The sequence below is a fragment of the Hordeum vulgare genome, chromosome 4H (assembly GCF_904849725.1).
Source record: "Hordeum vulgare subsp. vulgare chromosome 4H, MorexV3_pseudomolecules_assembly, whole genome shotgun sequence".
Classification (NCBI taxonomy): domain Eukaryota; kingdom Viridiplantae; phylum Streptophyta; class Magnoliopsida; order Poales; family Poaceae; genus Hordeum; species Hordeum vulgare.
This window is the reverse complement of record NC_058521.1, coordinates 589,192,181-589,207,074: the sequence shown is the minus strand read 5'-3', so window position 1 is coordinate 589,207,074 and position 14,894 is coordinate 589,192,181. Positions and strand designations below refer to the sequence as shown.

At 46.8% G+C, this 14,894-nt stretch overlaps 1 protein-coding gene across 1 annotated transcript; it reads left to right on the top strand.

Moving 5' to 3' along the window:
• Window positions 1–6,574: 6,574 nt before the first annotated feature.
• On the top strand, window positions 6,575–8,945 carry LOC123449789 (glyceraldehyde-3-phosphate dehydrogenase B, chloroplastic). The gene is made up of 7 exons (XM_045127122.1): window positions 6,575–6,973; window positions 7,061–7,222; window positions 7,323–7,490; window positions 7,580–7,740; window positions 7,827–7,888; window positions 7,970–8,426; window positions 8,538–8,945. The coding sequence occupies exons 1-7, from the start codon at window positions 6,785–6,787 to the stop codon at window positions 8,671–8,673; spliced, it is 1,335 nt and encodes a 444-aa protein (XP_044983057.1). The 5' UTR covers window positions 6,575–6,784; the 3' UTR covers window positions 8,674–8,945.
• Window positions 8,946–14,894: the final 5,949 nt, after the last annotated feature.

Here is a 14,894-nt window from a genome sequence, read left to right as displayed (position 1 = left end):
ATCTCGGACTTCATGGCTTCGAGCCATTTGTTGGAATCTGGGTCCACCATTGCTTCTTCATAATTTGCAGGTTCATTGTTGTCTAACAACATGATTGACAAGACGGGATTACCGTACCACTCTGGAGCAGCACGTGGTCTCGTCGACCTGCGTGGTTCGACAGAAACTTGAACCGGAGTTTCATGATCATCATCATTAACTTCCTCCTCAACCGGCGTCGCAACGACAGAGGTTTCCCCTTGCCCTGCGCCACCATCCAGAGGGATGAGAGGTTCGACAACCTCATCAAGTTCTATCTTCCTCCCACTCAATTCTCTCGAGAGAAACTCCTTCTCGAGAAAAGCTCCGTTTTTAGCAACAAACACTTTGCCCTCGGATTTGAGATAGAAGGTGTACTTTTCCGCTTTGGGTTCCAGCTTTTCAGGCTGAAGTTTTTTGACATAAACATCACATCCCCAAACTTTAAGAAACGACAACTTTGGCCTTTTGCCATACCACAGTTCGTATGGTGTCGTCTCAATGGATTTTGATGGTGCCCTATTTAAAGTGAATGCAGCTGTTTCTAATGCATAACCCCAAAATGATAACGTCAAATCGGTAAGAGACATCATAGATCGCACCATCTCTAATAAAGTATGATTACGACGTTCGGACACACCATTACGCTGTGGTGTTCCAGGCGGTGTCAACTGTGAAACAATTCCACATTGTCTTAAGTGAGCACCAAACTCGAAACTCAGATATTCACCCCCACGATCAGACCGTAGGAACTTGATCTTCTTGTTACGATGATTTTCAACTTCACTCTGAAATTGCTTGAACTTTTCAAATGTTTCAGACTTGTGCTTCATTAAGCAGACATAACCATATCTATTCAAATCGTCAGTGAAGGTGAGAAAATAACGATATCTGCCACGTGCCTCTACGCTCATCGAACCACACACATCGGGATGTATGATTTCCAACAAGTCACTTGCACGCTCCATTGTTCCGGAGAACGGAGTTTTAGTCATCTTGCCCATGAGGCATGGTTCGCACGTGTCAAGTGAATCAAAGTCAAGTGACTCCAAAAGTCCATCGACATGGAGTTTCTTCATGCGCTTTACACCAATATGACCTAAGCGGCAGTGCCACAAAAATATGGTGTTATCATTGTTAACTCTAACTCTTTTGGTCTCAGTGTTATGTATGTGTGTATCACTATCAAGATTCAATATGAACAATCCTCTCACATTGGGTGCATGACCATAAAAGATGTTACTCATAGAAATAGAATAACCATTATTCTCTGACTTAAAAGAGTAGCCGTCTCGCAATAAACAAGATCCAGATATAATGTTCATGCTCAACGCAGGCACTAAATAACAATGATTCAAGTTCATAACTAATCTGATGGTAACTGAAGTGAAACTGTGCCGACGGCGATTGCATCAACCTTGGAACCATTTCCTACGCGCATCGTCACTTCATCTTTCGTCAGCCTTCGTCTATTCCGCAGTTCCTGTTTCGAGTTGCAAATATGAGCAACAGAACCGGTATCGAATACCCAGGCACTATTACGAGAGCCGGTTAAGTACACATCAATAACATGTATATCAAATATACCTGATTTTTATTTGGCCGCCTTCTTATATGCCAGATACTTGGGGCAATTGCGCTTCCAGTGACCCATACCCTTGCAATAGTAACACTCTGTTTCAGGCTTAGGTCCAGCTTTGGGTTTCTTCGTCGGATTGGCAACAGGCTTGCCGCTCTTCTTTGAATTACCCTTCTTGCCTTTGCCGTTTCTCTTGAAACTAGTGGTCTTATTCACCATCAACACTTGATGCTCTTTACGGAGTTCAGACTCCGCGACTTTCAGCATCACAAACAACTCGCCGGGAGACTTGTTCATCCCTTGCATGTTGTAGTTCAACACAAAGCCTTTATAGCTTGGCGGCAGTGATTGAAGAATTCTGTCAGTGATAGCTTCTTGCGGGAGTTCAATCCCCAGCTTAGCTAGACGGTTTGAGTACCCAGACATTTTGAGCACATGTTCACTGACACACGAGTTCTCCTCCATCTTGCAAGCATAGAATTTATCGGAGGTCTCATACCTCTCGATCTGGGCGTTCTTCTGAAAGATAAACTTCAACTCCTGGAACATCTCAAATGCTCCATGACGCTCAAAGCGACGTTGAAGTCCCGGCTCTAAGCCATACAAGACTGCACATTGAACTACTGAGTAGTCCTCCTTACGTGCTAACCAAGCGTTCTTAACATCCTGATCAGCCGTAGCGGGTGGTTCATCTCCTAGCGCAGCATTAAGGACATAATCCTTCTTCCCAGCTTGTAAGATTAGCTTAAGATTACGAGCCCAGTCTACAAAGTTGCTTCCATCATCTTTCAACTTAGCTTTCTCTAGGAACGTATTAAAATTCAGGGTGACTGTCGCGTGAGCCATGATCTACAACACAAATATATTCAAAGTGGACTTAGACTATGTTCAAGATAATTAGAGTTTAACTTAATCAAATTACTCGCTAAACTCCCACTCAAAAAGTACATCTCTCTAGTCATTTGAGTGGTTCATGATCCACTTACACTAGCTCAAGTCCGATCATCACGTGAGTTGAGTATAGTTTCAGTGGTAAGCATCCCTATGCTAATCATATCATCTATATGATTCATGATCGACCTTTCGGTCTCATGTGTTCCGAGGCCATGTCTGCACATGCTAGGCTCGTCAAGCTTAACCCGAGTGTTCCGCGTGCGCAACTGTTTTGCACCCGTTGTATGTGAACGTTGAGTCTATCACACCCGATCATCACGTGGTGTCTCGAACGACGAACTGTAGCAACGGTGCACAGTCGGGGAGAACACAATTTCGTCTTGAAATTTTAGTGAGAGATCACCTCATAATGCTACCGTCGTTCTAAGAAAAATAAGGTGCATAAAAGGATTAACATCACATGCAATTCATAAGTGACATGATATGGCCATCATCACGTGCTCCTTGATCTCCATCACCAAAGCACCGGCACGATCTTCTTGTCACCGGCGCCACACCATGATCCCCATCAACGTGTCGCCATCGAGGTTGTCGTGCTACTCACGCTATTACTACTAAAGCTACATCCTAGCAAAATAGTAAACGCATCTGCAAGCACAAACATTAGTATAAAGACAACCCTATGGCTCCTGCCGGTTGCCGTACCATCGACGTGCAAGTCGATATTATCTATTACAACATGATCATCTCATACATCCAATATATCACATCACATCGTTGGCCATATCACATCACAAGCATACCCTGCAAAAACAAGTTAGACGTCCTCTAATTTTGTTGTTGCATGTTTTACGTGGTGACCATGGGTATCTAGTAGGATCGCATCTTACTTACGCAAACACCACAGCGGAGATATATGAGTTGCTATTTAACCTCATCCAAGGACCTCCTCGGTCAAATCCGATTCAACTAAAGTTGGAGAAACTGACACCCGCCAGTCATCTTTGAGCAACGGAGTTACTCGTAGCGATGAAACCAGTCTCTCGTAAGCGTACGAGTAATGTCGGTCCGAGCCGCTTCGATCCAACAATACCGCGGAATCAAGAAAAGACTAAGGAGGGCAGCAAAACGCACATCACCGCCCACAAAAACTTTTGTGTTCTACTCGAGAAGACATCTACGCATGAACCTAGCTCATGATGCCACTGTTAGGGAACGTCGCATGGGAAACAAAAAATTTCCTACGCGCACGAAGACCTATCATGGTGATGTCCATCTACGAGAGGGGATGTGTGATCTACGTACCCTTGTAGACCGTATAGCAGAAGCGTTAGTGAACGCGGTTGATGTAGTGGAACGTCCTCACGTCCCTCGATCCGCCCCACGAACCGTCCCGCGATCAGTCCCACGATCTAGTGCCGAACGGACGGCACCTCCGCGTTTAGCACACGTACAGCTCGACGATGATCTCGGCCTTCTTGATCCAGCAAGAGAGACGGAGAGGTAGAAGAGTTCTCCGGCAGCGTGACGGCGCTCCGGAGGTTGGTGGTGATCTTATCTGAGCAGGGCTCCGCCCTTGCTCCGCAGAAACGCGATCTAGAGAAAAAACCGTGGAGGTATGTGGTCGGGCTGCCGTGGAAAAGTCGTCCCAAATCAGCCCTAAAACATCCGTATATATAGGGGGAAGAGGGGAAGCCTTGCCTTGGGGTCCAAGGACCCTCAAGGGCTTCGGCCAAGCCAAGGGGGGCAACCCTCCCCTTCCAAACCGAGTCCAAGTAGGTTTGGAAGGAGGAGTCCTTCCCCCTTTTCCCACCTCCTCTTTTTTTTCTCTCTTTGATTTTCTTCCTATGGTGCATAGGGCCTTCTTGGGCTGTCCCACCAGCCCACTAAGGGCTGGTGCGCCACCCCCAAGGCCTATGGGCTTCCCCGGGGTGGGTTGCCCCCCCGGTGAACTCGATCCCGGAACCCATTCGTCATTCCCGGTACATTCCCGGTAACTCCGAAAACCTTCCGGTAATCAAACAAGGTCATCCTATATATCAATCTTCGTTTCCGGACCATTCCAAAAACCCTCGTGACGTCCATGATCTCATCCGGGACTCCGAACAACATTCGGTAACCAACCATATAACTCAAATACGCATAAAACAACGTCGAACCTTAAGTGTGCAGACCCTGCGGGTTCGAGAACTATGTAGACATGACCCGAGAGACTCCTCGGTCAATATCCAATAGCGGGACCTGGATGCCCATATTGGATCCTCATATTCTACGAAGATCTTATCGTTTGAACCTCAGTGCCAAGGATTCATATAATCCCGTATGTCATTCCCTTTGTCCTTCGGTATGTTACTTGCCCGAGATTCGATCGTCAGTATCCGCATACCTATTTCAATCTCATTTACCGGCAAGTCTCTTTACTCGTTTCGTAATACAAGATCCCGCAACTTACACTAAGTCACATTGCTTGCAAGGCTTGTGTGTGATGTTGTATTACCGAGTGGGCCCCGAGATACCTCTCCGTCACACGGAGTGACAAATCCCAGTCTCGATCCATACTAACTCAACGAACACCTTCGGAGATACCTGTAGAGCATCTTTATAGTCACCCAGTTACGTTGCGACGTTTGATACACACAAAGTATTCCTCCGGTGTCAGTGAGTTATATGATCTCATGGTCATAGGAACAAATACTTGACACGCAGAAAACAGTAGCAACAAAATGACACGATCAACATGCTACGTCTATTAGTTTGGGTCTGGTCCATCACGTGATTCTCCTAATGACGTGATCCAGTTATCAAGCAACAACACCTTGTTTATAATCAGAAGACACTGACTATCTTTGATCAACTGGCTAGCCAACTAGAGGCTTGCTAGGGACAGTGTTTTGTCTATGTATCCACACATGTATATAAGTCTTCATTCAATACAATTATAGCATGGATAATAAACGATTATCTTGATACATGAATTATAATAATAACTATATTTATTATTGCCTCTAGGGCATAATTCCAACAATACATGGTAAGCAACACAAACAATTCAAAAGAAAAAAAATACCGGTTGACAATTAAGATACGTTGTGGAGCAACTAGTAACACCGTAAGGACACCACACATGACCGTTTGTACCGTGCACCCTGTGATAGGGTTTCTCCTGCCTCCTGCCGGCGCCGGCCTACCTCGTCTCCTGTGGTCTCAGGACCATGGATGCGCGGTGGATCACGACCCTTGCCGACGGAAGGGCTCTGTTTTCTGATTTTTTTTAGTTTTGTTAAGGTTTGTGTCGTACTCATAGATGTTAGTGTTTGTAGTCGTCTCTAATTGGTCTATAGATTTGGATGTATTTTTTACTTTTGATGTTTTTTTACTTTGATGAATAGATTAAAAGTTTTTTTCCTATATTTTTTTTATTTTAGTAAGAAAAACACGTACGTTATCCAGTCCTATAAAATAAAAGGTTTTGACTTGAAAATCAGAAAGTTTTTTTAAGACAGTACAAACGCAAACGTTCATATACACACACATACACTATGAATCTCGACAAACAACATAAGATAGCTGTCAATACTCCTTTTTTTGCTTACTTTGGAGACCCCGATCGGCCAGAGAAGATGTAAAGGCATATAGTCCACCTAAACTACAATTTCAACAAAGAGCGATATAGGTATCATTGTATTTTATCTAAGCACGCTAGTCGAAGGAAGAAGTATAGTCGAAGAATAGGTTCCATCAGGATGTGATAGACGATTTGAGCCGGCCTTTTGGTACCATTTCGAAGGTGATTACTTACGCATTTCAGAAAAGCAATGAAGAGAAGGGCATATATATGTTTGGCCCTGCCTACGACGAAAGCTTCCTATCTTTATGAGGACCTTCGAAACACTGAGGGAGCATAGGTGTGCTACTAACCCGTCCCATTCCCCTTGTCCCGTGGTTGTTGATCACTGGATCAAATAATATCTGCTGTCTGCATACCGACGGCTCCAAAAGAAGCTGGATAACCCGATCAAAAGGTCCAAGGGAAACACCAGCCCTACGCACGTCGTGGACACCCCACCTTCTCGCCGACTCGCATCACAGTCCACAGGCAAACCGGTGAGGATATCGCCCGGCCCGAACGGGTGGCTGCGGCGCATGCAATCGCCTTATCCCCCGCCCGTCCCAACGCCACAAACCCAAGCAGTGATCACGCCGCCTCCTTCCCCGATCGATCGCCGGCCACATAAATAAGCCGGCGCACCACCTGCTCCTTTCCGCCTAGCAGCAGCAGCAGCATCGTCAACAATGGCCGCCCATGCAGCTCTCGCCGCCACCCGCATCCCCGCCAGTGCCCGTCTGCACAGCAAGGCCGCCTCCAGGCAGAGGGTCGACTTCGCCGACTTCTCCGGTCTGAGGCCTGGGTCGTGCTCCGTGAGCGCCGCCGCCAGGGAGGCCTCCTTCTCCGATGTCCTCGGCGCGCAGCTCGTCGCCAGGGTACGTACCTTGTCCACAGCTACAGCAGATCGATCGGTGTGTAGTGTATGTAGGGTGTCCGTCCTAACAGGTCGTTGATCGTGGCAGGCTTCCGGCGAGAACGCCGTGAGGGCGCCGGCGGAGGCGAAGCTGAAGGTGGCCATCAACGGGTTCGGCCGCATCGGGCGCAACTTCCTCCGGTGCTGGCACGGACGCGAGAACTCCCCGCTCGAGGTCATCGTCATCAACGACAGCGGAGGCGTCAGGAACGTAAGTATATTCGTAACAACGTACTGTAGACTGTAGAGGAGCAGGGCAGCAGTTCCGAAATGATGAACATGGTCGGCCGGGTCGTGTGGTTTGGTTGCAGGCGTCTCACCTGCTCAAGTACGACTCGATGCTGGGCACCTTCAAGGCGGACGTGAAGATCGTGGACAACGAGACCATCAGCGTCGACGGCAAGAACATCCAGGTCGTCTCCAACAGGGACCCCCTCAAGCTGCCATGGGCCGAGCTCGGCATCGACATCGTCATCGAGGTAGTAAAACTAAACCCCATTGCTACTATGAACATCGCACGTACGGCAAACGAAAACTGAACGCGTCCTGCTCGTGTCCTGTGTTGAAGGGTACCGGAGTTTTCGTTGACGGCCCCGGCGCCGGGAAGCATCTCCAGGCCGGAGCCAAGAAGGTCATCATCACTGCTCCGGCCAAGGGTGCCGACATCCCCACCTACGTCGTCGGTGTCAACGAGGGCGACTACGACCATGATGTTGCCAACATCATCAGGTACTTTTTGTACTCCAGTCAGCGACTCATGCATGGAGATGGAGTGATCATGGAGCAAATTGATCAAACTCTGTTGTTCCTTGCAGCAACGCTTCTTGCACCACCAACTGCCTCGCGCCATTCGCCAAGGTCCTGGACGAGGAGTTCGGTAAGAACCTGACTGTTTGTCACCCTTTTTTTCACCTTGATCAGAACAAGTTCTGACTGCTCCGTGGTTGCGCGCGTGCAGGAATCGTGAAGGGAACCATGACCACGACGCACTCGTACACGGGCGACCAGAGGCTGCTGGACGCGTCCCACCGCGACCTGCGGAGGGCGAGGGCGGCGGCGCTGAACATCGTGCCGACGAGCACGGGAGCCGCCAAGGCCGTCTCCCTGGTGCTGCCACAGCTCAAGGGCAAGCTCAACGGCATCGCGCTCCGCGTGCCCACGCCCAACGTCTCCGTGGTGGACCTCGTCATCAACACCGTCAAGACCGGCATCACCGCCGACGACGTGAACGCGGCGTTCCGCAAGGCCGCCGACGGGCCGCTCAAGGGCATCCTCGACGTCTGCGACGAGCCGCTCGTGTCCGTCGACTTCCGCTGCTCAGACGTGTCCACCAGCATCGACGCCTCCCTCACCATGGTCATGGGCGACGACATGGTCAAGGTCGTCGCCTGGTACGACAACGAGTGGGGCTACAGGTGAGCCACGGCCGGCCGGCGGCGAGATCGTTAACGGCGAAATTACATGCATGCATGCATCTGTAAACATGATGTTAACCTGTGAGTGGTTTTTGGTGTGTGCGTGTGCAGCCAGCGCGTGGTTGATCTGGCGCACCTGGTGGCGGCCAAGTGGCCGGGCGCCGGGACCGGCGGCAGCGGCGACCCCCTGGAGGACTACTGCAAGACCGACCCCAACGCCGTGGAGTGCAAGGTGTTCGACGAGTGAACGGAGCTCGGAGCTGGTTGCTGGCTTGACCGGTCGAGGCTGATCAGAAAACGCAACGAAGCAACTACAGTACATTATTATCCTCTATCTATAGCCTATAATATGGACCTGCTGGATTGTGTTTCATTCGTTTCGAGATTGCTCGCCGAGCTTGCGGCTTGGTGCTCTATATATCAGACAGGATTCGGGCAGAATAAATTGACCCTTCTTCTGTGAGCTGTACTGAACTCGATATATTCAGATATGTCAGACTTTCTCTTGGGACTTTCAAAGTGTTCTTGTGCCAAGTTTTGTATAGCATGCGCTTTGAGATGCTTGGATCGAATGTCTAAAGATCGTGTAAGATGGATGCTTACTCCTGATGGCAAGTTTTCCATCAAATCTCTCTCTCTCAAAACTGGTGATGAATGATCTATATATACATCCTGGGATTTTTGCACACACACACACACAAAAAAGAAGTTTCTTAAGAAGGGATGAATTAGTGGAGTTGGTATTACCCATAAAAAGGAATCAAAATCAAAATCAAAATAATGAAGGTTTCCAAGTAAGAATGGATTAGTGGCATTGGCACTACACTTTAATAAGAAAGAAAATGAAATGAATAACTTAAAAAGGGATAATTGAATTTATGTCCTTAGTTGGGTCACACTCGACATTTTTACACCTAGTTTTCAAAAACACTCGTTTCTGTCCAAACCACTTTGCTAGTATTATGTTTTTGCCCTTCCATCTCAATTTCATCCGGTTAGTGTCGTTTGACCGTGTGTTGACTATCTGTGGACTTTTCTTTAGACCATTTTGCCCGTGCTTCTTCACACTATGCCAAGGCACTCCCAAGTAGGACCAATCATTGAGGAAACCATCCCTCTCTCATCTCACTAGCATGTGTGAGCCCGTGATGAACAAAACCAAATATCTAATGGACACTGACATTTTTTAAACACCACATCTATTTCCCATAACATTTTCATACAATTATTAACACAATATTAATCAATCAAAATAGCATTCATTAACACAAAACATGGTAGTCCCACATACGAGTACAACTAATTACACATTAGTCCACAATCACTAGTTAAATCCCTAGCTAATTACATCATGCCAATGCTTAGAAGCCGCACTCTCTAGGAGGAAGATGAGCTCGCCGGATCATAAAAAAAAGAGGATGAGCTCGCCGGAGCAAATGGAAACGGAGCCGTCGAATGAGAGAAGGATGATGAGCTCGTTTGTGGCATTGGAGTCCGATCCAGCGACCTCGGTGCGACCGCGGCCACCACGACCTTGTCCACACGACAGGCGCCAAGGTTGGGCACCGACCACCGCTGTTGTAGCCCCCGCTAGCCTCCTTCCAGTGGCCATCGATAGGATCTATGGCGCAACGGCCACCTAGGTTGGCCACCGACGGGATCCATGGCGCCGCCGCCTAGGTTGGCCACCGACGGGATCCATGGCGCCGCCATCGCCTAGGTTGGCAACCGATGGGATCCATGGTGTCGCCATCGGCTAGCTTGGCCACCGACGAGATTGATGGCACTGCCGCCGCCTAGGTTGACCATCGACGGGATCCATGGCACCGCCGTCGGCTAGCTTGGCCACCGACGGGATCCATGGGGCTGTCGCCGCATAGGTTGGCCACCGACAGGATCTGTGGCGTCATCGCCTAGGTTGGCGAGCGACGGGACCCGTGGCACCCCCACCTAGGTTGGCCACCTACTAGATCCATGGCGCCGCTGCCTAGGTTGGCCACTGACGGGATCCGTTGAGCCGCCACTATCGGGAACCGTGGCTAGTTGCGCCGTGGCCCTACACGAACCTTGGTGGTGGGGCACCGAGCGCGGGGAAGGGGATGAGAGAGAGGGGGGATCTGGGACTAGGGTTTGACTGACGGGAGGAAAGTAAAAGGTAAACTCAGAGAAAGAGATGGGTCCCAGTTGGCTGCGTCTCACCATAGAGTGAAGAAGCAAGGGCAAAATGGTCCAACAAAAAGTTCATAGATAGTCAACACACCGTAAAACAACACTAACTGGACGGAGCTGTGACAGAAGGGCAAAACGATAACAAGAGCAAAGTGGCTTGGGCAGGACCGAGTGTTTTTAAAAACTAGGAGCAAACCTGCCGAGGGGGACACAACTAAGGGCACATAATTAATTCTCCCTTAAAAACATGCACAGAATATTACACTAAAATTGCATTTTCTATAACATGCAAAGAATAAGTATATAATATTGTAATTTTCACATTCTAGTGTAACTTAAACACATATAATACATCGTTTTTTAGGATAACCATGTGTTTTATGGATCACAAATATGATAAATACAACACATGCACGCCGAACTGGACAAAAGGGTGGAGAGCAAACACAGATCCACAGATAATTGGAGAAAAACCTTCCAAGAAAAGGAAAATGCATCTAAGTCGTTTATTAATTCTGCAATAGCCGTCCTCACCTTTGAATATGGCCGGATTCGAAGGAGAACCATAGCCCATGATGGCGTTCTGAGTCGATGAAGAAGCTTGCCATCGACAAAGCCTTTGCCGTTGTGTTGTGTCGACCAGGGATCATCCCTATTCTTCTCGAACCCCGAAGCCACTGTCACCCATCGACAACATTGAGGCCATGCACCAGATCCGTTGCCTTCAATCCACAAGCCCAAATCCGGAACCAACGTTTTCAATCACCCACCAATGACACCACGCATGACGCCAACCACCAACCAAACACCTAAAAACCATCAACTAGAAAAGATAGACAAAAGACTGAGCCCGCCAGCTCCTCAACACCGCCATGGACGTCCTCGAGACGGGACTGGAGCCCGAACATTATTCTCGGATATGTTGTTGTCCTCACCGCCAAAAACAACACCACCCACACACTAGACTCGCCAACCAAAAGGTATGACAAGAATATAGATCCCGAGCCCCTCGACACCACTCGAAAAGACGCTGCCAAGATGAAGCCAGGCCAAGGAAACTTTGTTCGACTAGACGTTGCCGACTCGATTGATGCAACGCCGCCAGACCAACCTATGCTAGACCTACACGCCTCACGCCGTGATCTGGGGCTCCTCCATCCTCACATTGTCGTATCGATGGGTGGAGGATGAAGGAGCCCACACAGTTGGGTTGGACACACCTTTTTCTCTCCACTAGGAATGGTCAAAAGAAGCAAAGGTTGCGAGAGTAGGGTTTCTAGAGAAAAGAAGCAACAACATTCCATAGAGTTTGCGTATATACATCACACTCACCCGAGATCTAAAAATATCAATATAAAAACCAACGAGTCCAAATTATGTGATAATTTTGATAGTTATTTTGTGCCTACATGGTAGGGTTTGAGGAGTTTGATCGCGTTCTTGCACTATGTTTTGTCGGTATTCCACAGGTAACATCTTTTGGAGCAAATAAAGTTAAAGTTTTATGGAAGGAACCCTGAAAATGAAGGTGGAATCATGTGATAATCAACTACCATAAAATAATGAAGCAAATGAACCAAACGATGGGCTCCCACAAGCCACAACGCTTCTAGAGCCAAAGACGATCATCATGCGAGTGTGACCGCTCGCATGAGCGATCGTATGAGGTGCTATAGCTGCCCGCCTCATCGACTACTTCCATCTCGTGAAGTTGGATCAGGGACCAAAGAGGCAGAGACGGACGAAAGCACAACGAAAGGAGTGAACCCTAGCCCGGAGGATTCTGGAGGGAGAACCGGTCGATGACTCGTCCGTCACTACTCTGCATCCACAGAGCTTTATCATTTTCCTCATCTCCACCATCATCATCGCACCCCATCCATTTGTAATATATTAGTTGGAGTGGATTCAATCTTGAGTTACTTGTGTGGGATTACCCCGTTCATCATGATCTATTGTATCTCTTTGTCACCCTTGATGTGTGAGTCATTCCTTTAGTTCTCCGGGGTATGGATGAATCCTTTTGTGTAATAGATCGTTCGGTATTACCCCCTCCGTTTCTAAATATAAGTCTTTTAAGAGATTTCACTCGGGGTCTACACATGGAGCAAAATGAGTGAATCTACACTCTAAAGTATGTCTATATACATCCGCATGTAGTCCACTAGTGGAACCTCTAAAAAGACTTATATTGAGGAACGGGGGAGTACGATTTAATATCTTTTTGCATATTTATGTTAATAATATTCTTGATGTTGGGTGAAGTTTACCATCCAACATATGTTGATTTTTTACGGAAGGTTATTAATGATGGCGAACCGGCTTGTAATGAAGGTGGATCCGTGATAGGGCGTCCCTTCATACTAGATCGTTGTAGCGGTGGGGGGGGGGTGGAAACTACCTATAGACAAAGTCCACAGTGATCTTTTCCCCCTTAATCACCATTTGATAACCAGAGTGCGGAAGAACGGTGGTAGAGTATGTGATGCACATCTGCCACAAATAGGCACACATCTGTACCGGCTCTATTGATACGTGGTCAAGGTATCGATAATTTCTAAAGTATCAATGCCGTATTTACAACAATTTTATATGGTTTCGGTGCATTTTTATATGATTTGAATGAAACTAATCCGTATTGATGTTGTTTGATACATCTCCGTCGTATCTATAATTTTTAAATGTTTCATGTCATTATTTTACAACTTTATATACGTTTGGCAACAATTTATATGATTTTCTAGGATTAACATACTTATCAAGTGCCGAGCGAGTTCTGCTTTTTGCGTGCATATTTTGCAGAAGATCCAACAAAGTCAAAATGCGATAAAATTTACAAAAGATTATTTTGTAATATATGTGATTTTTAGGAAGAAGAATCAATGCAATACGGCGTCCGAGGTGGTTAGAAGGCAACCCGGCGCGCCCAGGGGTATAGGCGCGTCCTGTTGCCTTATGAATACCTCGTAAGTCGGTTGGAGCCCTTTTTTGACTCAAGAAAGATAATTTCTCGATAAAAATCTCCTCAAAATTTCAGCAATCAGAGTTACGGATATCTGGATATTTAAGAAATGGCGAAACGCGAGAAAGCTGAATGCGAAACATAGAGAGAGATCCAATCTCAAAGGGGTTGCTGCCCCCCAGGAGCCATGACGGCCATGGACCAAAGGGGAAACTCTCCTTCCATCTACGGGGAGGTCAAGCAAGAAGGATGGGGATCCCCCTCTCTCCTGGTGGCGCGGAACGCCGCCGAGGGAACCATCGTGTTGACCATCTACACCAACAACTTCACCGCTGTCAACACCGACTCTCTCTCCATGTATGCGGCGGTGTAACACCTCTTTTCCCCGCTATAATCTCTATTTAAACATGGTGCTTAATGTTATATATTATTACCCAATGATGTGTGGTTGCCCTATGATTGTTTGAGTAGATCCTTTTGTCCTACGGGTTGATTATGGTATGGTGTGATTGATATGAGTTGTATGTTAATATGGTGATGTCCTATGGCACCCTCCGTGTCACACAACCGTGTGGGATTACCGTTGTAGGGTTTTGTAATACGTTTATGATTCGCTTATAGTAGACGGCGAGAGTGACTGAAACTTACACCCGTGTAAGGGGGTTGTTGTGCATGGGAGTAAAGAGGACTTGTTAATTAATGCTATGGTTGGATTTTACCTTAATGATCTTTAGTAGTTGCGGATGCTTTCTAGATTTCTAATCATAAGTGCATATGATCCAAGTACGGAAAGTGTGTTAGCATATGCTTCTCGCTCATTGCATATGATAAATATCTATCATGTTATATTCAATTGCCTATGGACAATCTTCCTCGTTGTTCTACAAAAAAATTCTACTAAATAACTAACTTTTATTATCTCGTAAAATTATTCATAGTTTTATTCTATGTAAGTACTTCTAGTTTTATTCTTGCAAACTTATCCTTACACGTACAAAATAGTTTCATACTTGTTCTAGGTAGAGCGAACGTTAAGTATGCCTAGAGTTGTATTGGTGCTTGATAGAACTTAAAATGAATATTAATTGTACCTTAAGCTCCTCGTTGGGTTCGACACTCTTACTCATCGAACAAGGCTACAAACGATCCTCTATACTTGGGGGTTATCACTATCTTATGTGGAACAAACATGATGTTATTTTTATGCAGAAACAAAAGTTCTCGAATTGCGTTAAAAATTTACGGTGATTTTTATGGACCAAAAAATGTTGGAATTATGCCCTAGAGGCAATAATAAATATATAGTTATTATTATAATTCCTGTATCAAGATAATAG

Coding starts and splice junctions, on each gene's coding strand:
- LOC123449789 (XM_045127122.1), top strand. CDS start 6,785: ATGGCCGCCCATGCAGCTCTCGCCGCCACCCGCATCCCCGCCAGTGCC. Junction 7,491..7,579: donor GCATCGACATCGTCATCGAG/GTAGTAAAACTA, acceptor CCTGTGTTGAAG/GGTACCGGAGTTTTCGTTGA. Junction 7,741..7,826: donor GATGTTGCCAACATCATCAG/GTACTTTTTGTA, acceptor TGTTCCTTGCAG/CAACGCTTCTTGCACCACCA.